This window comes from Misgurnus anguillicaudatus, unplaced genomic scaffold (genome assembly GCF_027580225.2).
Source record: "Misgurnus anguillicaudatus unplaced genomic scaffold, ASM2758022v2 HiC_scaffold_28, whole genome shotgun sequence".
Lineage (NCBI taxonomy): Eukaryota > Metazoa > Chordata > Actinopteri > Cypriniformes > Cobitidae > Misgurnus > Misgurnus anguillicaudatus.
The window spans coordinates 5,201,817-5,229,167 of NW_027395278.1; the positions used below are offsets into that span (position 1 = coordinate 5,201,817).

The window sequence follows — 27,351 nt, forward strand, 5'->3', positions numbered from 1 at the left end:
TCGTGGGGGCCAGTTCATGAAAAGCATCACAAATGAGGGGCCGGAGAAATAACAGTGATGTAACGGAGATATACATTTTCCTACATTTAAACATACTAATGTTATATTCTGAAACTACATAAAAACAAAATCAGTGCATTGTACAATAGGCTTTTTCTACAAACATGTATTTTCAGACTGCATTCAACAACATAAGTGCATTGTTAGATGTCTAAGTAGGATTTTCTACATCCAGACATGTTCATATGTTATTAATAAATATTTTAAATTTTGCATAACAACATAAGTGCATTGTAAAATGCCCATGTAAGCTTTATTTTACATTTAAATAGGTAAATAAGATCCATATCACACTCATTGAGAATTTAACTTATTTACTCACTTAAGTACACATAACAAAACAGTTTATAATATGGAACATAATTGTTTTATGCTGTTTTTTGTCAAAGCTAATTATTACAGTAGCCATATTTACACTACAACCGCCATCTTAATAACTGGCAAACATTAGGCTAGCTTCGAATAAGACAGAATATGTTTTTAGATTTCGCAAGAGGAGTGAAATCAGGTGTATGTTTGTCAGCGCGATGCACATACAGTGGTGCAGGTGCTGGGCTCTGAGCGATTAACTCGTTTTAATTGCATTCTTGTGTGAGAACGTTGACTCGCATAATATTTGAGCATTTAGTCTGCTTTGAATTTTGGAGAAACTTTTTGTCTAGTTCACAAAATCGTTTCAACGAGTTTCCTTTATTAAGACATCTAACGTAAATGTCATTGTGGATAAGCAAGTCATTGAGCTGACATATCAGACAACAATTGTCGGAAAAGGCAGCGTTTTTAAGCTGGAAATACAACAAATAAAGTTAAAACAGCCATAGAGACCGGTCTCTTAGCTCACCACTGTCAGCTATTGCATCTTGAGACGCGGGCGCGAGCGGGGGAGACCAAAGCGCGAATATAAACACGTGACACAGCTGCTCGCACCAGTCACGTGACTCGCGCTCTGCAGCTCATGCTGTATGAAACAGACGCACGCGCATCAACTCGTAACTGTACGGCCCGTTCTCTAACTTACTAAATTTATTCTAGAGATGTCTTTTTTACAGACTACATAAAGGGCCGGATCAAATTACCTGGGGGGCCGGGTTTGGCCCGCGGGCCGCCAATTGAATAGCCCTGCCTTAGAAGGTTCCTAAAAACCTCTCTAAGAAAGCTCTATTAGGGTGGGGGATTTTAAACATGTGGTTTTGCACCTATTTGGCTCCCCCTAGTGGCTTAACTTGCAATCTCATTACTGATTGGCTGACTTTGCTGCCACTCAAAAAATGTAGCCAATTATTTTAAAGTGGAAGGGCAGTTAGATGCCTGTGATGTCATAAGCATCAGTTTTTCAGATTGGGCTGTTTTCTGGCTGACATTTCTAAAAGAGGAATTTCTATGAGACTGAGATGTTTAGCATGTTTAGCACTTTTTGTATGTTCGTGAATGTGGGTAGACTACCATTCAAGGTAGTCAAGGTAAAAAATTTTTTCATTCTCTGTCCCCTTTAAATTAGTAATTTAGTAATTTCATCAGTATGTAAATTTGAGCATTTGGTAATTTAAACATTTCTCAGTTACATGTGTGACATGTATCACCCACAGGGTTTGTCCTTTTCTGATCTTGTGTCTTTGGGGACGTGTTTCCTGGCTGGCTTTGTGCCCTACATCTACCTGCCTATTTCCTCTTATCTGAACAGAGCTCGCTGGAGCTGGGGAGACCAGACGTCACTTAGTGGTTTGCTCAAACACCTCCTCAGAACCGAATATGGCACATTCAGTCTGGTATCTATGCATACAGTGTCCTTTATTAATTTGTTTGTTTGCTTTCTTATTATAAGCTTTGATTGTAAGATTAAAAGTTCAAGCGGCAAGCATTTTTATGCATTTTCATAATTTATATACAAAATACTATACATACACATTATGGGCCCTATTTTAACAATCTGAAACGCAAGTGCGAAGCGCAAAGCGCAAGTGACTTTGTGGGCGGATCTTGGGCGCTGTTGCTATTTTCCCGGCGGGAGAAATGACTCTTGCGCAAGGCGCAGATGAATAAGGGGTATGTCTGAAGTAGGTTCATTATTCATAGGTGTGGTTTGGGCGCAACGTCAAATAAACCAATCAGAACGCTATCCAACATTCCCTTTAAACGCAAGGGCGCAAGTTCCATGGCGGGTTGCTATTATAATGACGGATTTACCAGGCGCACGCCAGGAGCGGTTCGCAGCCGAGGAGACCCACGTTCTTGTTCATATACATTAAGGTTTCTTATGAAAACATTTTAATTATTATTTACATAAAATAAACGTAATACAGCCACACAACAAACTTATGAAAATATTTTAATCGTTATTTGCATGAGAATTTTTTAACGCAGCCACACAATAAATAAAAACTATCACCACAATGCTCACCACTATGATTTCCCTTATCTCATGTGTTAATATTTTTTATTGTAACAATTTATGATTTGCAAAAATAACTGTTGCATCTGTGTAGATTAGATAAGCAAAGTGTGTGCGCGTTGTGGACGCTATACATTATGGTCAAGCATGCGCCCTTAAAATAGCGTAATGAACCACGCGCAGCACGCCACTGACTTTAGACTAGTTTTTTTTTGGTCAGTGGCGTGGCGCAATTGTTTTTTGAAACTGCAAAATAGCATCAGGGATGGTTTGCGCCGGAACACGCCTCCTTTTTTGAGCTGAACCGCCCAGGGAGCGCAAGTTCATACCCTAGTTTGCCGACGTGCATCTATGGAGGGAAAAACCCGCTGTGCGCCGGTGCAAAATACGAATGATACATGCGTCACTGACAAAGTCAATTGCGCTGGGTGCAAGATAGGGCCCTTTGTATTATTATAATGCAGCATATTTTGGTTTTATTTTTTGGATTTAGGCAAAAACAGAAGCAAATGTGGACCTTATGAAGATGTTAAAGTGAGTATAAGAAACTTCCAAATTTAATAAAAATTTTAAGTTGTAAGTTTCACGGGTATATTTGTAGATATACAAAAATACATTGCATGGGTCGAAATTATTGATTTTTCTTTTATTCCAAAAATTATGATAAAGATCATGTTCCATGAAGATATTTTGTACATTTTTGTACCGTAAATAGGTATGCAACAACGTCACTTTTCCACGTGACCACGACAGAGCTCTCCCTGTTGAGTGGCAAAACATTCAACAAAATGGCTGGTTTTCATAGCGGCTGCTGCGAAACCGCCAGTAAAACTGAATATTATCAGCTTAAATTGAATTTAGTTGGCCTTAACAGCGACCCTAACAACTTGCCAAACAACCAGTAGTCTGTGGGCATTGCTTTTTCTGACGTATATGTCTGTTTTGCCTAACACTATTAAACCATCCTACCTTTGCAGAACACAAGGCTCATCATAATAGATGTTTTTTACTGAAAGCTCACTGACAAAACTTTGCAATTACACAGAATAAGAGTATTCCTTCATTGGTGTATTTTTTTATAGGATTTTTATCCCAAAATTTAACGTACCTGACATATGGCTACTGCTACTGATTCACTTCTCCTTTAAGTGTTTTTTTGCAGTCTGGAAAAAGACAGCTCAAAATTTTTGTTGAATCTGTTAGCACAGTCGATCACACAACTACTTTTTTCCACTCAGTGGGTGTAACCGCAGTCACTTTCGCCGAAGGTGACGTCAGTTCCATACCCTGTATATATAAAAACATTATTTTTGTGAGTGTATGCAGCAAAATCGTGAACAAAATTGGCCAGAAACTCGCCTACAAACTTGCTCTCATTGTTCCCATCTCATTTCCCATTCAAGTTTGGTTTTTATGTATCCCCATATTTTCAGTTCAAAATTGCAGCTTCAACGGACTTTCAAAGGACTCTAAACGATCCCAAACGAGTCATAAGGGTCTTATCTAGCAAAACGATTGTCATTTTTGACAAGAAAAAAAATGCACTTTTAAACCACAACTTCTCGTCTATCTCCGGTCCTGTGAAACGCCAGCGCGACCTTATGTAATTGCGTAATGCCGTGGAAAAGTCACGTGTTACATATATGAAACGCACATTTGCGGACCATTTTAAAAAATAAACTGACAAAGACTTTAATTAGTATCATTCCACATACAACAACGTAGGAACAGTCCTCTTTCTCCACACTTGTAAACCCTGGGGCGTAGTTTCGCATGCGTCCTACGTGACCTCTTGACGTGATGAAGTATTGCGTGAGGTCGTGCTGGCGCGTCACAGGGGCCACAAGAAGTTGTGGTTTAAAAGTGCAAATAGTTTTTATGTATCCCCATTCAGTCCACAAGCTCATTGCTGCCGTAAGTCATTTGAGTGCTCTAAAACAAACCTTTTCATTAGTAATATGCAGCTGCTAGGAACTTAATTTGGACTTTGAACTTGCGATTTTCTTAATTAAATTTTTTCACCCTCAGATTTTAGATTTTCAAATGGTTGTATTTCGGCCAAATGTTGTCCTATCCTAACAAACCATACATCAATGGAAAGCCCTGCGCATTGTATAAAAAACTTTGCTGCCTTAAATTTTTTTGTTGAATCAACTCAGATTTACAAGTCATGTCAACTTACTATTATTTATCTTGACAAGAGATGAGTTGTTAGAACTTATAAAATATAGTTGAAAAACGTCAACTTCATTTTATAAGTTATAACAACTCATCTGTAATTATAACAACTCATGTCCAGTCAAGATAAATAATGACTTGAAATGACTTATAAAACTGAGTTGATTCAACAAAAAATTTAAGGCAGCAAAGAATTTTTTACAGTGTGTTTGCTCTCTAACGAAACTAAATGATTTTATTACGAGAAAATAATCAAAACGACGGTGGAAGACAGTGCTGTGGTGGGCAAGTGATCTAATCGGTGAGAAGCTAAAGCATCATGTTTTACCGGTTACAGAGCTTATTGAAACATGCCTAATAATGTATAAATCTCAATTTAAAAAAATTACCCTTATCACTGGTTTTGTGGTCCAGGGTCACAAATATGCATTTGTGCACTATGAATGGTTCATTCGATGCAAGAAAATATGATCTAGTTGGTATTGTTTTTAAATGATAAACATGCATTCTGTCATTTAAATCATTGGACGATTTTAAAATTTAAATGTAAATCTTAATGTCTATTAAAACTAAATTAAAAGACCAGCTGGTTGAATCTAAAAACACAACAAATGGTCATAATTTTCCATTTTGCCACATTTTCTTACTTATAGGAATGTCATGAATACCGTCACAGAAATGTAACCATCTTTGTCTCACTTTGCCTAGTGAATAACAAGTCTGTATTTTTTCTTCACTCTGGCTGTTGAAATGATCTGTGACATTAGTTTAACATATCACCAGAGACTCAGGTCCCCAAAGCCCAGCCTCATCATACGTTTGGGTGTCCCCCATAGAGAGCTTATTTTACAGTACATCCTGCTAGTACCAATCAGCCGGTTCCCATCACCCCCCACAGATGCCACATACTGTAGCATGATGGACAGGTGAGAGCGAGAGAGGGAAACACAACAAGCATGTCACAGCATAAACCTGCCATAAGGAGCTCAAACACACACACACTCTGCACATTCGCTTTCGCACAACGCTTAAATAAGCTGTCAGGGAGAGATGGGTATTAAAGCACGAACAGGGCAGTATCTCTTTCAGCAGGGAAATTGGCCATTGACTGGGTTGGGAAAAAGATAGATGAGAGAGGCTGTCACAAGATTGCATTTAATGTTTGAAAAAAAGACCTCTAAGGGCACATACTCATATGTACACATAAATGATTCCATGCCAGTGTTTTCAGATTACTGAGTCTATGTCCATCAAAGAGACATGTATACACACAAGTAAATTAAAAAATGTTAAGGGTCTCTGCAGTTATGCAATAAAATAACCCTTTTTGGTTCTCCAAAGAACCCTTTAAGGGGCCGTTTACAAGACACATAAATCTGTAAATGGAAAACGTTGTATTTAGTTTGATTTTCGGGAGCCTGAAAATGCAAACACAATTCAAACGTTTTTTTAAATGACGCTGTTATAGTCTCTGTGTAAACTACAAAAACAGAAATTTGTGAGAACAATGATGTCATACACATGCATATTAAATGTTTAGACATTGTGTGACATCACCAACTACTGGCTGGCATGCATAATATAGCGTTTTTGTCATTTTCGTGCATCTGTGTAAATGGTGATTGTTTCAACAACATTCAACAAGTTTTTGGTGAATCGCTGTCATGTAAACTAAGTCAAAGGTTCTTGAAAAATTGTTCTGTTCATCTGTAAAACATTTTTCACTATAAAGAACCTTTTCTTTAGCTGAAAAGTCTTATTGATGTTGTTCTTTATGGAGCCATACAGCTCGACAAAGACAATTTTGTAATTTGTGTCTTAGGGCCCAGTGGGATCACTGTGTGAATGATCTGTCTATTCCAGTTCAGGCGTTGGCAGTGCTAAGCGTTCTCCTTTCTTTGAGGAACAGGTAAGACATGCACAGATATTATAGATGAATTGACTGACCTTTAGTTTTATATTCAGTAAAAATCCACTGGGAGATGTACAGTAAATGGGAAACTATCCTATCCCAGTTGAATGTGCAGAGACAGTTTTAAGGAACCTCTCTTTATCTGTCTTTGTCTAAGATGTCTTTGGAACAAATGTGATTAAAGGCTGTAGTTTTGCTTAGAAACGCTTTCATTTACTATACATCTTATATCCGGTTGTTAAAGGATTGGTCCATTTTCTTAAAAAAATCCATATAATTTACTCACCACCATGTCATCCAAAATGTTGATGTCTTTCTTTGTTCAGTCGAGAAGAAATTATGTTTTTTGAGGAAAACATTCCAGGATTTTTCTCATTTTAATGGACACCAACATGTAACAGTTTTAATTCAGTTTAAAATTGCAGTTTCAAAGGACTCGAAACGATCCCAAACGAGGCATAAGGGTCTTATCTAGCAAAACGATTGTCATTTTTGACAAGAAAAATAAAAAACTTTTAAACCTCAACTTCTCGTCTATCTCCGGTCCTGTGACACGCCAGCGTGAAACTTAATTGCGTAATGCAGTGGAAAGGTCACGTGTTACATATATGAAACGCACATTTGCGGACCATTTTAAAAAATAAACTGACACAAAGACATTAATTAGTATCATTCGACATACAACAACGTCGGAACGGTCCTCTTTCTCCACACTTGTAAACACTAGGGCGTAGTTTCACATGAGTGAGTCCTCCGTGACCTCTTGACGTGATGACGTATTGCGTGAGGTCGGGCTGGCGCGTCACATGACCGGAGATATACGAGAAGTTGTGGTTTAAAAGTGCATATTTTTTATTTTTCTTGTCAAAAATTACAATCGTTTCACTAGATAAGACCCTTACAGTATGTCTCATTTGGGATCATTTATAGTTCTTTGAAACTGCAATTTTAAACTACATTAAAACTGTTACGTGTTGGGGTCCATTAAAGTCCATTAAAATGAGAAAATTCCTTGAATGTTTTTCTCAAAAAACATAATTTCTTCTCGACTGAACAAAGAAAGACATCAACATTTTGGATGACATGGTGGTGAGTAAATTATCTGGATAAGAAAAAATTGACTAATACTCTAAGTCTGACATCATGTGCTGCTTTCGGGGTCCAACTGCTTACAGATGTCATAGAGAAATCACGGATATAATAGACTCTTATTATAATGATAAACTACCAAAATCACTCAATCCTAATTTTATCCATAACAAAATCCGACATGACCAGACATGGATTTATGGACGTGGATTTTTATGAATTATTAATATATTGCTGCTTTGATTCTGGGAGCCTGAGACTGTAGTTTACATGTGAGTTTGTAAAATTTTCGTTTAAATGTGTGCTTTGAATAAATAGTGCTCATAAATGACTGTTTAAATGTGGTGGCTTGGAGCTGGAAACGCTATTTCTTACGTCATGACTTAACGGTATCACAGAACATTTTAGTGGTTTTGAAAGCTTGACTGTTTAAAACCTCGGTATACCTTGAAATCGGTAACCGGCCCATGCCTATTATGGATAAATAGTGCCCTTAATCGGCTGTTTAAATAATATCCTCTATTGGAATGAGTTGAGGTTCGGACCCGGAGACAGTATTCCTTACGTCATCACTTAACAACCGGATAGACTAACAGCCTGGCCATCATGTTTTAATTAAAATTTTGTTTTACTGTTATGTGTAGTACATAATATGCAGTAGCTGTCTCAAAATAAACCTGACTGATTAACTGTACATTATTGCTTATTACATGTTTACGTAACATGTAAATAAAGAAATGAATTAAATTGATCCATATACACATTTTCTATATTGCTTCCCTACTTTATGTAAGGTCAAAAGTTGTGTTGACAAATATCTCAGCATATTTTGTCCTGAAGGGATCCACAAACTACCACAGCTATGTAGGAATATTGGCGTAGTATATTGTGTATGTTTATTTTACGTAATCACAACCACAGACTTCCCTGATTGACCAAATATTTATCAGTAATTAAAAATAATGTAATGGTCAAATCATGCTGTTTCCTTACTAACTGCATGTATCTGACCTCCAGGGGGCGCTGTGTTTTTGTTTGGTTAATACTCATTATGGTTAGCATCTACTCTGTGTTCTTTGCCTGGAGAGCGAATCTGGACATTGAGAAACCACTGCTACTGGGGGTGGTGAGTGAGTCAGGTTTAACATCCATAATCAGTCACATTTCACATATGTTGTCATATATTTAGGTCACACTTGATTTTCTGCATTTGCATTTTATGAGTGTGCATGTCAATAGGTGGAGCGGTTTTGGCTGCAGGCTGATGCAGGGTTATGTGTCCTCGCTGGTTTGGGTCTGAGCTGGAGCTTGTGTTGGCTGAACAGACACCTTGACTGGGGTGTGATATGGAACACAGGGGCCTGGATTCTTACTGCAGGCCTCATATCACACATGATCAGTTTAAACTATAGGTAAGCCATGCACATACAATCACATGAAGACTGGGTGCATTTATAAAGTTGTTCCAATCCTGTTGTTCTGCTGAGCACAAAGGAAGATTTTGTAATGACAACATTTTGGGGTGAACTACCCCTTTACCCCTAACAACCACCCACAGCAGCCTAGCATTGTAAAGGCAGCTTTTGCATTGGCAAACACCAACAAAACTACTTCTTCAGGTAAAAATCTTAATAACATTGTTATGAGCCATTGTATGATCACAGGCCTGCCTGCTTAACCCTCTGATTTGGAGTTTGCCATACATTTGTGGTCAATCAGTCAGGTCATGACATGAGTTTTGTCCATGCTTTAGCACACATCAAAGCAAAAGCACTTCTACCGCTTTGACTCTATGCTTGATTAGCTGTCCTGGTCACGCTAGTCATGCAGAATAAAGCAGCCCAGTTCTGTGCTTGATTAGGGAACCTAGCAACAACAGTCATGTAGATTAAAACGGTCAGGTTTGGTACATCGCTGCCGAGTACTGCAGCGCTTTGATCAAACATGAGACTGACATTCTTGTCAGCGCTCATCACACCTGTCCGAGTCCTATTATTACAGCTGAGAGATGTTTTACTTCATCACTTCTCACTTCATTGCTCTGAGAGATGCGAAGGAACGGAATGCAGAACAAAAATGAACATTCTGTCATCATTTACTCACCCACAACAAGTTGTTCCAAACCTGTATAAATGTCTTCTAAAGGAAGATATGAAGAGTTTGGTTCCATATCTGGTCAGTATTAAAAAGTAAATTCTTCCTTTTACGCAAAATCCGATCTGCCGTGTTATTCTGTCATCTTTTCTCTCTTTTTTCAAACCGTGACAAATGTTAGTCCTCTTTCTTTGCAGAATGCAATAAATCCGCTTAACCAATCACATTGTAAACAATAATGCCAGTGCTTTGAATACACACAAAATCCTAACAAACAAACAAAAACAAAATATAATTTTGATGGTATTGATAAACCTGTGGTGGTTTTCTGTGCCGGGGAAGAAACGTAAGCCATTAAAATCGAATAATTTACGCGAGAGGAACTCAGGCGACTGAAAAATGCCGGCTGTTGCTTGTTCTCACGCGACAGCATCAAGCTTCTGTCATGCTAACACATTGACCCCAGGGGATCTTATGAAAAACTTTCCCTTATTTTACGTGAAGTTAACGAAAATTGAGCAGGACCAAAACATTTTACCGCTGATCGCTGTCAAAAAAGTTCAGCGACAACGTCCCAATGACAGCAGCAATGACAGTGTTCTTAATTTGACAAAGTAAGTGTTTTGATTAATGCCATTAAAGGAGCTCTACATAGGTTCTGAAATTTCTAACTGTTACTGACACCAGTGGCCGTTATAGAAACTGCAGCCAGTCTCATGCTCGTTCTCTGTGGGCACACACGTACGAGCACGACCACAACAACCAGAGTTGCCGTAGCAACCACAGACAGCTCATTGAGATTCACCAATATGTTTACAGATTTAAGAAAAGTAACAGTACTGTAAGGTTATTGTTTGACAGACCATATTTTAGTAAAATGTTGTAGTGCTACTTTATATTTTCAACAGAAGTCTAACGTTACTTCTAAAAGTTTTGTAACACTACACTGTAAAACACACTCCCGACACTCACAATCTTAATGCACCTATGCTCTGAATAAAGATAATTCATATAAGACAGTAACGTTTGAAACGGTCCTGCTACATGCTATCGTTAGCATTACACCACAAAAACAATAAAATATGGCCTGTAACTATGTCTTACCTTTGCAGTAGAAAGAAAGCTAGCTCGGGGTCTGTTTTTATAGCCAGCGCTGACCGGAGCTCCCTCCAAGTGTCACAATCCTGGCAGCTTTCATGTATTTTTGTGTCTTGTTTATTGTGACAGGATCGTGGCATTGCTACCTCTCGGTTATGATGTCTATTGGGGACCTATATTGACCTCAGTTGTGTGTGCTATGTGTTTCCCAGTTTTTAGTGTGGCCCCGCCCCCTTGTTATCTAATTAATTATTCATTATTAGTTACTCCTCTTACCTGTTTAACTTGATTAGTTTCCCTATTTAATGTCCTGGTGTTTTGAGTCTTGGGCTCGTTACACCATAAGTTGGCTTGTCAACCGCCAATAAACAGTACAAGAAGAAGAAGAAGAAGTCTTGGGCGCGTTCATTGTCTCCAGTGTCTTCAAGTTACACCATAAGTTGGCTTGTCAACCGCCAATAAACAGTACAAGAAGAAGAAGAAGAAGTCTTGGGCTCGTTCATTGTCTCCAGTGTCTTCAAGGTGTTTGGTATTTTGGTTATTTTGGTCATGTCATGTCATGTCATGTCATGTTAAGTTTTGTCTTGTTTGCTCCCTCGAGGGCTTTCTGTTATATATTAAAACTAATTTTTGTTGAGAGCTGCCTGTGTTTGGGTTCTGTCTTTAAAAATCTTGACACCAAGAATCAAATGCCAATCCGATGTTTACTCTTGTCTTTGCCCCGACGCCAGTCACGCTCTATTTTGGCCGCACTAGATAAGGATTTTTTTTAAACTTACGAGGAGTTTCCGTGAGTGTCTGTATTGTGCTGAAGGTTTGTCGCTTCTTTCCGTCTACAGAGTCCATTTGAAACATGCTAGCGATTGCCGCTTTTTACTAATGGCTGGCGTACGCGTCTATATGGAACGCCCAAGTAGACGAGCACGCGCATGATGTCAAATTTTGAATTTTCGTGCCAATTCGGACCCGACTCCTCAACACACAAAAGAGCCTACAGGCTGATAAAAGACAACTGTGGAGGACAGTCAAGTTGTCATTCTTTCTAATACATTATGGTTGGCTCATAAATATACAAATGAAAACTCTATCTTACAGATTTTTTAATTAATAAGCTACATAATGCCCCTTTAATGTTTGTTTTTTAATCAGTGTATACCACTAGTCAACTAAATGCACACTTGAAAGTTGAGTGTAAGGGAAATGTTATTTTGGACATTCTATGAACTAGTGTGATATTGTTGTTCATGTTCTTGTTCATGATGATATTTTGTTGTTGTAATTAATTTATAGCATTAACAAGATGATCTGTTGAATTCATTTTGGGAGTGATGACTGATTGAATGTATATATGGTATTCGTATTAATATTGAAGTTCAGAGGCGAGGTCATACGTCGACTTACTTTGTTACTTAAAAATAACTTTTATATTGATTCAATAGATTTTTAGCATTTAAAAAAACAATACAGTTTTTATAATAAATATTTGAAAATAAAATTATTTAAATTTTTGATGTTATTATAACCTAAAGATACTATGTTAAAGTTTGTAACAGAAAATAGTGGTTTTCATCATGTCACTTTCTTGGTATAGAAAACACGTTTTTATCCAAATTAGTCAATATGGATTTATTGTGTTTTGAAACTTTTCATATTTTGAGCAATGTTTGAAATCAAGTTTTGGAGCGCCACTAACTTCATCTATAGTAGAACAATTGTCCATGATCTTATGCTCCTATAGTAACTTTTCAAGTAAATTGTAGTTTATCTGTGGTCCAGCATAAGAACCCAATTTTCATTTACTCAATTAAAAAAATTTTTTTAAGAAAGATGATGACACTTTTTATTAATGACTTGGCAAAAAGGTGTGCCATGTTCAGTTCCATCATGCGTTTACCACGTAGCCACATGGTATAGGCTTTAATTCCTTATCTCATTGTTAATTTATGTATGGAACAGTTATGTTTATAAAATAATATCCAAAATATATAATATCTGACGTAGTTTAAATAATGTACACCAGCACATGATTTAAACCTATAATGTGCCGTAATGGGAAAAATATAATTTGGCATCAAAGGGCAGCACTGAATTTTCTTACTATGTATTGTGTATGTGTGTCAACAGAGAGTGTGATCAAAGCGGCAATGACGTTGTGGACAGATTTGGTCGAGAAGTTGTGTTCTCATTGCCGGAAGGATCTCTGGTGCTGACGCGAGGTGATCTCCCCGGCAACACGCTGCGTTACCTCCATTACTGCCAGGGTCTCCGGCCAGACCTCAGCCTTGTTGACCAGGAGGTCAGTCATCTGTGGCACCTGTTTTTATTTCTCAAGCCACTACAATGGACAATCTGGAAATATCAAGAGATAAAGTCACAAAATTGTGTTTTCCAAGCAAGTAAATAAAATACATGAAATGTGAATGTTAAGTAAAATATATGAAAGAGTAAAATCTAAAAAAAAAAAGATGGATAATTTATATGCTACAGCGAATTTAAAATTCAGCTCTAAAATATCTTACATTTTTGCTAGAAATTGATCTTTTGGCATATGCGTATATCCAAAGTGACATACAGGGCATTCAAGATAAACTAATGGTTTGTGTGTTCTCTGGAATCAGTCATAATCCATCAGAAGTCATCTAAAAAAATCATTCAGCAAAGAGTACTCAAACAGGCCCGTCACGCACATGAACAAGTGTTGATTTTGTTGTATAAGAATTTCCTTTATATAATACAGATGATGACGTATGGCTGGTACGTGGAGAAACTCCAGAAACATCTTCCCAGAGTAAATTTTCCCGGACGCTGGTGGGACCCCATCAACAGTGCCGAAAAGAAAACATTCAGTATTGAAGAGTTTCTCAAGCACAATATGAAGTACGTTTAACACACACCCACACATACATAAGCGGTTCTCTGTTTATACGTAATGTGTATATGCTACTACCCAAAAAGCACTTATATAAGGTATTTTAGTGTATTTGTCAAAATGTTTTAAACAATTACAAACCACCTGTAGTTAAGACCTTATTCCGGTGGGAAAATAAGCAAAGAAAATAAAGAATATATACTGCCTCCCTCCACCAGACGGCAGTATTTCCTTGGTAAAGCCCCTGGTCTCTAAGAAGGGGGCAATAAAAAGTAGGGTTTTCCTGGTAGACAGTAATGAGAGAATAAAGTAAACAAAGGGGGAAACACATGGAGAAATGTATGGCAATGTTCTGTTTGCAAATTCGTCATGCTATTTTTTATAAGAAAACAAAAATGTGAATATTTTTCTTCGGGAGGTGTGGTTGAACAGTTTTGTTTAGGAAAAAAGCAAAAAAGGAAGAAAGCATTAATAAGACATTTACAAACATTATAATAACATGGTTACAAACAGTAATTATGTAACAGATCAGTAGTTTATATTCATTAGAATTATTAAAATATATATAGTTGAAAATTACATGTTTATTTAAATGTACATTAATAAAACAAAGTTTGTTAAATTGTAAATATCTATTCATGGCCAAAGTGCAATGTTAGAGCATTGGTGACATCTACTTGAGTTACTGTATAACATTAAAGAAAAAATGTAAGGCTTGTTTTATTACCCAAATTCTTTAATCCGTTCACCTTAAAGACAGATTCCCTTGCTGTTACACAACCCAAAAAAATAACCTAAATTTGCAAGCCAAAATCCACTATGGGTGCTGTGTGCATTGTGTACTAACATTTCACATCACAGCTAAATCAAAGATTTTACTACAGCTGGGATGCTGCATTAACCAGTGAGCATCCTGAACTATCTTAACAATGACCTGTTAAGCCTTACATCCTGTTAAAATGTTTTTGTTGTTCGCATAGAGATTATTATTAAAATGTTTCCTGCTCCAAGTAGTTCTCTAGAGTGATACTAAGGGGTTATGTGTCGAATTTAGCTGCGTTTGCTCTGGTGTTCTACAGCAGGCCTGTATTCATGTGTATCGGTCTAACCGAGGGCGACCCCAGCTGGGAGAGGACCTTCTCTCGTTGGCCCTGGGGCGTCTGTGAGCAGCTGGTACCCGTCAAGACCCCATTTGACCCTGAGAAATGGTCCCAGCGCACACTGCACCTCTACAACTGGAGCGAGGCACACGACAGGTAGCACATCACTTATGCTAGTGTATGTTTACTTCATAGAAATAGCCTTTATCTTCTGTTTGGTAGACTTTAAAGGAATAGTCTACTCATTTTCAATATTAAACTATGTTATTACCTTAACTAAGAATTGTTGAAACATCCCTCTGTCGTCTGTGTGCATGCACGTAAGCGTTGGAGCGCGCTGCGACACTTCGATAGCATTTAGCTTAGCCCCATTCATTCAATGGTACCATTTAGAGATAAAGTTAGAAGTGACCAAACACATCAACGTTTTTCCTATTTAAGACGAGTAGTTATACGAGCAAGTTTGGTGGTACAAAATAAAACGTAGCACTTTTCTAAGCGGATTTAAAAGAGGAACTATATTGTATGGCGTAATAGCACTTTTGGGAGTACTTCGACTCGCCTGAAAAGTCCGCTCCCCTTCTACCTCTCATAATGGGAGAGGGAGGGTGTTTCTGCGCCGAGTCGAAGTACTCCCATAAGTGTTATTACGCCATACAATATTAGAAAAGCGCTACGTTTCATTTTGTACCACCAAACTTGCTCGTATAACTACTCAGCGCTTACGTGCACGCACACAGATGACAGAGGGATGTATCAACAATTCTTAGTTAAGGTAATAACATAGTTTAATATTGAAAATGAGTAGACTATGCCTTTAATATGTTACATTACAATGTGTAGACTGCAAAGGGGCGGTTTCCTGGAAAGGGTTTAGATCAGTGTTTCTCAAACTTTTTCAGCCCAAGGACCACTTCATCTTCCAATATTTTTCTGAGGACCACCTAACAGAATCCCACTCTAACACGCCCCCAAAAAAACAACAAAATAGGAAGGATAAGCTAAATTTAAGTTTAATATGCAACTGTTTTAAGTCAAAAACTAAACTAATTTTTTTAAACACAAATGCAATGCTATGTTCAGAAATTATTATATGAATTTTATTTCATTTGAAAAAGTAAATGTGAAATGAGTTGCAGCTTAATATGAACAACAAAGTGCACATGTGGAAAAAAAACTGCAATTAAACATACTGTAACAGCCTAGGTCCCACTTAAAGTGTATGTTGCAGGTTAACCACCACTGTTGATTAATGGGTACATAAATCACTCAAGATATGTGTATAATTTTTAAAATGTCTCAAAAATGGTCTTAAAGACCACTTTTTTTACGTTTTTGGTATTAACGGTTTTTTTAACGCAATTCTGCGATGACGTCACGTTGGGGAGAAGTGGAGAAAGCCTCAGCCAGAGCCAAAGAGATAGATGAGACATTTATTGCTGTTTAATACTTACGTATATAATTTGGAAATCATATATACATCGTAGGAAATATATAATGTGTTATACTGCAAAGTTACCTTGCTAATTATTATTTATGATATATGTGGAGATAAATAAAACTTCGCAAATCTGCTGATTTGATCCATTCATGTCCTGACCACCAGGCTAGAGATTTTTAAACATCCTTAATCCACACTTTCTAGTCTATCAAATAATATCTCAAATATATTGTTTTGTGAAATAAAAGGATGCTTTGTTATATTGTTTATGCGATTATAACGAATCACACGATCATTTTATGCAGCAGCAGTCAGCAGCTGCAGCATACTCGGATCCGACCGCATACATACTATAATAAACAGGCGTTCGGCGGCTTTTTACATCACGACAGACTATGCCATTTGAGGAGGAACCGCTCATTGATCACCGTATTTTTATAAATCCTGTACATGCTTGGACCTGCCGAACAGGTTGAGCACTTTTATATACTTTATTGAGCAGAGAGGCTGCCTGCACAGTTTGACCAGCGGGCTGCGGGAACCGGCGCACATCACGCCGCCAGACGGTGTTGCTAATATAACTCGAAATGTATAGCTATTATCACTATTACCCGACTCTCTCGATTGCCATTCCGCTACTGGCTGTAAGAAAGTGAGTGCGTTTGGGTCGCTGGTCCCCGCGAACAGACGTGACGTGCTTCACTCACCTTCCAGGATTAGAGACATGCTGCCAAAACCGTTTGTGCTGAAGATCGCATAAAGTTACGCCCCATTTCAGGCAGGATCATGGACCCCCTCAAGCCAGCATGCACGAGTATGTTAATTGTTTGTTTACTTTCTACACGAAGATATGCTAACGTTAATGCTATCTGGCTGTCTGCCTATCTCTCTATACTAGCCTATCCATCTGTCTGTCTATCTATCTATCTGTCTGTCTATTTGTCTGTCTGTCTATCTATCTATCTATCTATCTATCTATCTATCTATCTATCTATCTATCTATCTATCTATCTATCTATCTATCTATCTATCTATCTATCTATCTATCTATCTATCTATCTATAATCTGCGCTATCAGAACTGTACTTTACTCGTCTTTCTATAGTCATTCTCAATGCTCTCAAGGCGGCTTTGGTCAATTCTCTCCCCAGCGTGACGTCATACAGTGCGTTGTGAGGGAAAGGAGAATCATTGCAAATTGCTGTACTTTTTCATACTTTTTCGGGTTTTGTGATACCCAACAACATAAAATACAATGGATAACAGTTTAAATGTTTATTATCAACAAGCAAATTGCACAAATTCGTCGAAAAATTTTACCTGCAAAACGCCCTTAAATGTCATTCCAAAGAGCCATTAGTTTAAAACTGAGGTGGTGGGTATATGAAGTTTATGGTTGTAACAATGGTAACAATAAAATGCTAAAAAAAAATTCCCCTTAATGTCCAAAATCACTAAAATTACAGGGATTTTACACATGAAACAAAAACTAGTACATTACAAAACTAATAGATCTGCGGATTTTAGCTGCTTTCAGTTGACGCTTGATGTTTTCTTTTGACTCCTCTTTGGTTTAGCCACCGATCCATTTTTATGTTATTCAAACAAAATGCAAGAACTGATATCACAGTTTCACAAGTGCATTAAAAATCTACTTAAATAAGCGACGATTGTATAAACACTTGCCTAATTTAGGTCACCTTTTGGCGGACCACTGGGGGGGTTTGGCGGACCACTAGTGCACTAGGCCTTAGGTATACTGGGACATTTAAGCAGTTTTTAGAAATAAACCTTACAATACTGGTGTGCATCTTGAGACAAAACAATGTCACTAATATATGTGAAGATATGTCAGTACGAGGTATTTTTAAATTATGGCAGCTCAAACATGAATTTTAGTCTGGTACTTTTTGTAAGGGGTAGACAGTATGACTCTTGTCAACATTCTCATCAGGTGCACCCCATCCCTGTTTTTTCCCCTTGCATACTTCTGTTGAAGTGTTTCTGGTCTTTACCAATATTAAAGTGCACTCTTCTGACTTCATGCTGCGCATACAGCCTCCATTTCCAGCTTCAAAGTCATTATTAGTCCGCTGACCCCACCCTAATGACTTTCTAAACTGCCGCGTGTCAATATCTGTGTATAAAGTCAAATTAGTTTCAGTCTCCAGCACTGAGGCTTTTTGCAGCCGGCTGGTATTCAGCAAGTTAATCGGGGTTGAATGGTGTGACATTACTCTCCTCTCACCCACTACAAGCGTGTCCATCCCTGCCTGCCAGCCAAATATTAGCGGGGAAGTCACACGCTAAAATATTCCTTTGAAGGAGAGGCCGCACGTTTATTAACCATGTAGTGGAGAGGGAGAAATGCAAAAATATGGGAGTCGTTCGCCACAGAGAGTTTCCAGAGACAGACGAAGTTGAAGATCAGCTGTTGTATGGTTTGAAAATATGCAGAATGTGATCCGATGGATTACTGGCTGGTTTTAAACTTATGCTTAATGTGTACAAAAATGCTTAATGTGTACAAAAGGGGAATCTCACTGGGTTCCGATGAGGTCACCAACTTGGTCAGTGTATTAAACTGATGCATACTTGAAAACAAGTGAATGAATGAATGATGCACCAAAGTTTGGGGAATTTCAATAAGATTACCTTTATGATTAATTATCATTTCCTCTATGAAATACTGGAGGCGCATTCAATAGCTGTAGCATTGTTTGTTTAATATTGTTAATCTATTGCTTTTAAAAGGGACACGTTTAGGTTAACCCAAACTGGTGCAGTATAGGCGAGCATCAAAATGTATGAATATGTCAAGACATTACCACCTTATCTCATACTTGTAATACTGCAGTTCGGATGAGCTTTCAATGTACAAAATTATCTGCATTAACAACTACTTTTATATGTTTTTTATTAATATATACACTCACCTAAAGGGTTATTAGGAACACCTGTTCAATTTCTCATTAATGCAATTATCTAATCAACCAATCACATGGCAGTTGCTTCAATGCATTTAGGGGTGAGGTCCTGGTCAAGACAATCTCCTGAACTCCAAACTGAATGTCAGAATGGGAAAGAAAGGTGATTTAAGCAATTTTGTTGTTGGTGCCAGACGGGCCGGTCTGAGTATTTCACAATCTGCTTAGTTAATGGGACTTTCACGCACAACCATTTCTAGGGTTTACAAAGAATGGTGTGAAAAGGGAAAAACATCCAGTATGCGGCAGTCCTGTGGGCGAAAATGCCTTGTTGATGCTAGAGGTCAGAGGAGAATGGGCCGACTGAATCAACTTTGCAACTTTGACTGAAATAACCACTCGTTACAACCGAGGTATGCAGCAAAGCATTTGTGAAGCCACAACACGCACAACCTTGAGGCTGATGGGCTACAACAGCAGAAGACCCCACCGGGTACCGCCATGTACCCATCCTCTGATGACTACTTCCAGCAGGATAATGCACCATGTCACAAAGCTTGAATAATTTAAAATTGATTTCTTGAACATGACAATGAGTTTACTGTACTAAAATGGCCCCCCACAGTCACCAGATCTCAACCCAATAGAGCATCTTTGGGATGTGGTGGAACAGGAGCTTCATGCCCTGGATGTGCATCCCACAAATCTCCATCAACTGCAAGATGCTATTCTATCAATATGGGCCAACTTTCCTAAAGAATGCTTTCAGCACCTAGTTGAATCAATGGCATGCAAAATGAAGGCAGTTCTGAAGACGAAAGGGGGGTCAAACACAGTATTAGTATGGTGTTCCTAATAATCCTTTAGATGAATGTATACTGTAGTTTTCACTATCTGAGCTTTTTCGGGTACAGAATGCGATAGTTCAATTGTGTAAATACCCAAACGCCTCATGTTTGGGACCGCATTAAGCATCTCAGAAGATGAATGACACATGTATTTAGAAGCAATGTGGCTTTTTTATTTGATCATGACAGCTTTCATCTCGGTTCCTGGGAGAGAGTTGCAAATGAAGAGATGTGGCAGGCCAGGTAATACACTCACAGTCTACTGCTCTCATCAGTGTTTGCTTACTGTTTGGTGTTGTACCTTCACCAAAACTCCATGTACACTAAGTGCCTTTATTTTCTTACTGTTTAGGATGAAAACGGCCTTCTTCCTATTTGACCTGGCTGAGAAGATGGAGAGAGAACCACAGGCTCGTCTATACGAGCTCTCTTATAATGTGAGGAGGAAATGACATCACACATAACCATAATAAGTATCACAGTGCTAGCAAAGCAGCACTGTATTAACATTTATGAAAGTCTTAGGTATAACAGGGTTTCCACGGGTCCTTGAAACCCTTGAAAATATGTGAATCTGGGGGAAAATGGCCCTGTGAAGTTTTTGAAAATATACCTACATAGATACAGGTCATTGAAAGTGCTTGAATCTATTTTATGCAAGAAGTTTTCTGGAAAAAATCCATATTATTCCCTGTGTAGTGTAGGACAGTATCATATAGGGCCCTATTTTAACGATCTAAGCGCATTTTGTGAAGCGCACAGCGCAACGTCTAAATGGGCGTGTCCGAATCCACTTTTGCTAATTTAACGACGGGAAAAATTGTTTGTGCGCCGAGCGCATGGTCGAAAAGGGTTGGTCCTATTTTTTTAATGATTAATGGGAGTATTTTGGGCGTAACGTGCAATAAACCAATGAGAGTCTCAGCTCTCATCCCTTTTAAAAGCCTGTTGCGCTGGCGCTATGTCTAATCCGTATTTAGATGACGGACTTTGTAAACTGAAAAACTAAGCGGAGGAAGAAGATCCCCAGTTTAAGATTAATGTTAAATAATTGTGTTGTTTTTCACGTATTGAAATTGTTATTTTTTCATTAAAACCTTTAAAACCCATTTTCTTTTAGTCATGGAAGTAAAAAAGCAGGCTTTTAATTGCTTTAAATGTATGGCTATCCAATATCATCAAAAAATAATTTACAAGTATGTAAGAAAAGGTTTGTAATGTAAAAATACTTTATTTGTAACAAACAGGAGATAAAGAATTTACAAACGGCTCTACGCAAGGTTCAGCACTTGGACAGCGTCAGTTTTTTTAAGCATTACTTAAAAATGTTTCTAATCTCACCATATCCACAGGTACAGAGTCATCATATATACAATAAATCCGTGAGGTAGCATTTAAACAAACAAAAAAAAAACATTTAAAAACAGATGCATTTGTCTAAAGCAAAGCATTTATTTACTTATTAGGCTGCAGGTGAAGCAGCTCTTTACGCCTTCTAACGTCTCATAATTAGTCCTCATTTATGTCCAAGAGACTCAATAATAATCTTTTACATTCAATCCTTTAATCTTTTATATTTAAAAGCGTTTTTGTGCTGCTGCGCATTCATGTATGTGTTAAGCAAACCCGTGTTGTCGTCCCGTTTAGGCGCATATTACTAATGCGCTCTTTAAATAACAAAAAACATATTGTGTCATTGACTTTAGACTTTAGACCAGGTTTTTGTTGGTCAATGGCGCAGTCTATTTTAGTTGCCTAAAAATAGCAATGCGCCAACAATGCGCCTGAACACACCTCGTTTTCAGACCAGAATGCCCATGGGCGCAAAAGGGGGCGCAAATGCATTTGCTATTTAAACAACGTGGCGCTAAACGTGAAATTATATTTGCGCAGGGTGGAAACTAGCAAAAGACACTTGCGTCGCGCATTGCGCTGCATTGCGCCGGGTGTAAGATAGAGCCCATAAATTCTAGACTTTTTAAGCACATGTGCTAAACTGTTCGCTTTAAATGCTTATATCTTCTGTATGCAAATGTTGATTCATACCAAAATGCTTTTTTGCATAGTTGTGTTTGACAAATGAAAATGTCTCGGGTTACGTATGTAACTGTTGTTCCCTGAGAAGGGAACGAGGCGCTGCGTCTTTGACAATATTTCAGATAGCGATATACTTCCTGGCTCCCGTGTCACCCTGTCTTTGTCATTAAGCCTCACCATTGGTTGAATTTGATATACACATTCAGACGCACTTACCCCTGGAGGTGTCCCCAAAGTGTCACCGCAGTGACGCAGCGTGAGTTCCCTCGAAAGGGAACAGTAACAATGTATCTTTAAAGGTAACACAATGTTACACAATGACATTTAGTCCTTGAATTTGAGGGTATTGGACATGGAAAGTCCTTGAAAGGTCCTTGAATTTGAAGTTAACTAAGGTGTGCGAAACCTGTATAAGTATTAGTTGTATATTTGACACTTTCTAAGACATCAATGTTTAAAATGAACTGATAAATTCTTCATTGATTATGTAAACTTCAGCAACAGTAACATTGTTATACTGGCATATTTTGCACACTGAGGGCCATGACAGTAGCAAAACAACTATGATACAGCAGTTCATGCACACAACCAAAGAAAGTCTCTAAACTATGCTTACTCAAAACTAACTCAACTGTTTTGATGACTTGCATGCACTGGTATTTCCTTCAGCAAAGCTAGATTATTAGTATGGCGTCATTATTTGTAGACTAAATGCTGTTCTGTATTTACATTCAGGAATTTGACAGACTATTTTATTCAAAGCCACTTATAGTGGATTCATGCGATACATTCTATCAGTATAAAGAATTGTTGCCTGGAAATCAAACCACAGCCTTTGGGCTGCCATCACAGTGCTTTAACATTGAGCTTCAGAAGTAGGAGATCTTTGTTGCATAATTTGATATTGGTGATATAATAGACCTTTTGCGTGTTTGCAAACAGAGATGACTTTTTTTTGTGGGCGGAGCCCAACTGGTGGCAGAAAGTGACAGCTCTGCAGTAGTAGTTTTTTAGCGTTAAACTGTGATTTTTATGGATCCAGTGTTCTGTCAAAATCTGTTTCCCTTTAGAGTAATGTTTCTTATAGTGTTTTCATCACGTTACGCTTATTTTTTAGATAAATTAAAAGTTTAAATGCCTTGGCTACTGATATGTGTGCATGCATGTAATGTATATGTATTGTTCTTTACTGGTAAATCAATTATTTTTACAGTATGATTTGCAAAAGTACATATAAAAGCAATACTATAATCAGAGATGGGCATAAATACATGAAAATGTATTTCAAATACAAATACAAAATACTGTGTCGAAAAATGTATTTAAATACAAATACAAAATACTGTGAGGAAAAATGTATTTAAATACAAATACAGTATTTTGTATTTTGAAAATACACAAAATACATGTGAAATTGGTGATTCAGTGCAAGTATCCCTACTGTATTATGCTGAAATCTATCTGGGTCTATTTCTGCATGACAAAAAGCATTTAGATGTGTGCAACTGCTTAGAAACTTTAATTTTATTTTACGTATAGCTTTCCCCTGCCCTGTAGGAAATAAAAAAACTAGAAAAAAAACTTGGTAACACTTTACTTGAAGGGGTGTGCATAAGACTGACATGACACCTTCATAATCATGACATGACACTTGTCATGAACATGAAGAAGATTTTATGCACATTTATCAATTATGTAATTTTTAATGCAAAGATGACATTGTTTGAGATATCTTTGTTATGACAACTTGACACATAAACCAATACAACACAACTTGTTGTTATAAATCATAAACAATAATTATCAAACTTAACAAACTACCTAGCTTTGTGAATTAACGTTACATTAAACTGTGATTTAAAGTCATTAAGTGTTGATACTATGTCAAATATTATTAATACTCGGTCAAATAAACATTATGAACTGAAGAATATTCATGATGCTGTTATAAAACTATTTAACAGAGTATTAACACTTAATGACATTTTAATGACAAATTCAATTTGTATCACTGGTAAAAAGTGGTCAGTTATTTTGTCTTGGTTAATGTCAAGTTGTAATGACAAGTTATGATGTATGGGTTAATGTCAAGTTGTCATAAAGACATCTCAAACCACGCCATCTTTGCAATAAAAATTACAAAATTGAACAAATGACACTTAATGACAGTTGTCATAAAGGTCCATAAAATCTCCTTCATATTCATGACATGTGTCATAAAAACATCATAAAATCTTTTTCATGTGTCGTCGACCCACAAACTAAACAGTTTATATGTGAAGAAATCCACGTATTTACTTCTCACGAGACGAGTGTTTGAAATTTTTTTCGGCAATCTACTTTCTCTCATCGCTGCTTTTTGATCGTTTTGAGAACAGTTACTCAAGAGTCGCCCTCTGTCATTTATATAATTATACAACGGAGAGCACGTCAAGCATAAAAGTCTTGTAGGTTTACTGAGGAACCTGCAGGTTCACACCGTAGAGTAGAGCCATGCGAATTGCAAAAGTGTAAACAAGGCTTCAACTGCACAAAGCTAAAAAGAAATCAGCAACTGTGTGCTGATTCCACCACTTGCCGCGTCACGTGTGAAAGGGCCTTTAAAGGAAAACACCACAGTTTTTCAATATTTTACTATGTTCTTACCTCAACTTATATGAATGAATACATGCCTATCTTTTTTCAATATGTGCACTTCATCTTTGCACAGCATGTCATGAATGTGTTAGCATTTAGCCTAGTCCCATTTATTCCTTAGGATCTAAACAGGGAAGAATTTAGAAGCCACCAAACACTTCCATGTTTTCCCCATTCAAAGACTGTTACATGAGTAGTTACACGAGTAAGTATGGTGGCACAAAATAAAACGTGATTTTTAAGTGAATAAAAAATTAAAACTATATTGTATGGCGGAAGAGCACTTAGTTTGCAGCACTTCGACCTCTGGCGCAGTAACATCATCACTCCTGTGAAGATGTTACTGCGCGCTGAGGTCGAAATGTTGCAAACTAAGTGCTCTTCCTCCATGCATTGAAAATAGATAGTTATGTATTAATTTGTCTAAGTTGAGGTAAGAACATTGTGAAATATTAGTCGAAAGTGTAGGCCTATTTGTCAGCGTTCCACACTCTGTCTCAGTCATGCAACGTGCAACTGCCTGCCAACGTGCAAGTGTGAATTTGAATTTCCTTTCGCGACAGTTATAATAACACAAATCACATCACACCCAATAATTCAATCGCCCTTGCTTTTTTCCTACTCCAACATTTTAATTATTTCCCACTAAAAGCTGCACAGATATATTTGCTTACCTGAACTCTGGTGTCTGGTCTGAACTAGTTGATGCATGAAAACAGCACCCTGACTGGTTGACTGGCTCAAAGTATTTTGAGTATTTTAAAAATACTCATCTTAAATGTATTTGAATACAAATTACATTTCATTTTTTTCAAAGGCTTTAAAATACAAAATACTATTTTGTATTTCAAATACGTATTTTAAATACATGTATTTGAAATACTGCCCATCCCTGACTATAATTCTATATAATACTATTTATTAAATATTTTATCAATATTTTATTAAATATTTTATTCATATTTTAATATTTTATCATGGTGATATTATTGCTTTTCAGTAAAACTCATTCAAATCTTTAATCTTTCTAAATAAATTATAAACGCAATGTGATGAAAACACTATAAAAATTACATAGAGGGAACAGACAGAACACCAGGCATCTTCTCTAATAATTTTCTATTCTAATTATTAATAGATTTCCAGATGATTTCATCACTCCAGTCTGTCCATTTAAGGGCTTATTGCAACCATAAATACCTCATTTATCTTCAAAACGGTATTTTATAAAAATGAATCTTTTTTTTGGCGTTCCTGTTCTGACACTCAACAGCACAACAACACATTTTCTAGTGAGTTATCTTGTTCATTTCACTTGTGTATAATTTATTTCCACTGTTTTTCTGCCACCACATTGCGCGCAGCTTGCAGTGACGTAACTGTGACGTCTACTCGCAAAAGGTCTATTGCTAATATAGTGTTGATGTAAAGGTAGTTTGCCCAAAAATTTTCATTATTTACCCTTCCTCGAGCTGTTTAAAACTGGTATTAAGTTCTTTGTTTTGCTAAACACAAAGGAAGATATTTGTAATCATGCAGTAGGCAGGAACATGAAGAAATGCTATGGAAGTCAGTGCTGCTCCATAACTGTTTGGTTACAAACATTGCTCAAAATAACTTCCATTGTGTTCAGCAGAACAAAAAATTTATAAAGAATTTGAAACAACTTAAGGGTGAGCAAATGTTGACAGAATTTTCATTTTTGGGTGAACTATCCCTAGTTACTCCCCATAACTCTCAACGTTGTCAATTCTCCTCATCTTTTCTTCGTATTATGCAAAGCTTTTAATCGGTGTGCTTTTTTTAATCAACAGCTGTACTGTCAAATAGTGGACGCCCAGGTAGACTATCCAGCCAACTGGGATAAAAACCTAGCTCTAGCTGCAGAACGTTTATTGCGCTCAGGGGGCGGAAGTTACGGTCCGGACACCCTTCTGAGTCGCAGCATCCTCCACTTTACTCGGTACCTGCAGAAAGAACCAACTGACACCCAAAGCAAAGCCATCCGCTCGGCCATCTCACACCTCAGGAAAGAGAGAGACAGACTCAGAGAACGACAAAAGGTCTGAGACAGGAATTGAGAAAAAACAACACTAAAAACATCTACACTGGGTATGTGTCAGCTTGTATACAGGCGGCCAAAAAAGGCAAAAACGAGTTGAAAGAAGATACAGAGTTAAAAAGTTGCATTTAACAGAGAAGTTTTCTCACAGACAAATGGATTGAAAATATGGGACAATATGAGACTTTTGTACTGAGATCTTTTATATTGTAGAGACTACTGATTCACAACTGTATTATGGTTATAGCACAGAAAGTCATTCATTTAGTTTGACAGACTTTATACAGTATAAAATATGGCTTGAGGTCTGTAATATACAAATTAAGTCTTAAGTGTATTTTCTCCATGTGTTGAATACAAACCCAAGACTTAATATTTCCATACAATATGTTTGTCACATTGTTGCTGTTCACCATGATACTGCCACACTGAAGGTAACACGCACACTCTTCGTAATCAAGTCTGACTTTACAAATATTTGTGTGTGTTTCATATACAACAAATAAAAAAATTTACATTCAGTATGTTAATATCCGTTGCGTTGATGATCAAAGGCTCCCGCTCTCATTCTCTCTTTGAATAATTTTCCTCCCCCACTGTCACACGCGTG

The 27,351-nt window shown here is 37.4% G+C and overlaps 1 protein-coding gene across 1 annotated transcript in view; it reads left to right on the plus strand.

The window, feature by feature from the left end:
* LOC141362546 (protein O-mannosyl-transferase TMEM260-like) overlaps positions 1 to 26,750 on the plus strand; it is a 64,420-nt gene extending 37,670 nt beyond the window's left edge. Inside the window, exons 6-16 of the mRNA XM_073864785.1 lie at positions 1,647 to 1,826; positions 2,943 to 2,983; positions 6,450 to 6,536; positions 8,646 to 8,754; positions 8,868 to 9,040; positions 12,945 to 13,116; positions 13,558 to 13,697; positions 14,769 to 14,945; positions 20,195 to 20,248; positions 20,358 to 20,442; positions 26,494 to 26,750. Of these exons, the coding sequence (XP_073720886.1) occupies positions 1,647 to 1,826; positions 2,943 to 2,983; positions 6,450 to 6,536; positions 8,646 to 8,754; positions 8,868 to 9,040; positions 12,945 to 13,116; positions 13,558 to 13,697; positions 14,769 to 14,945; positions 20,195 to 20,248; positions 20,358 to 20,442; positions 26,494 to 26,748 (1,473 nt within the window). The 3' untranslated portion in view covers positions 26,749 to 26,750. The remainder of the gene's footprint in view (positions 1 to 1,646; positions 1,827 to 2,942; positions 2,984 to 6,449; positions 6,537 to 8,645; positions 8,755 to 8,867; positions 9,041 to 12,944; positions 13,117 to 13,557; positions 13,698 to 14,768; positions 14,946 to 20,194; positions 20,249 to 20,357; positions 20,443 to 26,493) is intronic.
* The last annotated feature ends 601 nt before the right edge of the window (positions 26,751 to 27,351 follow it).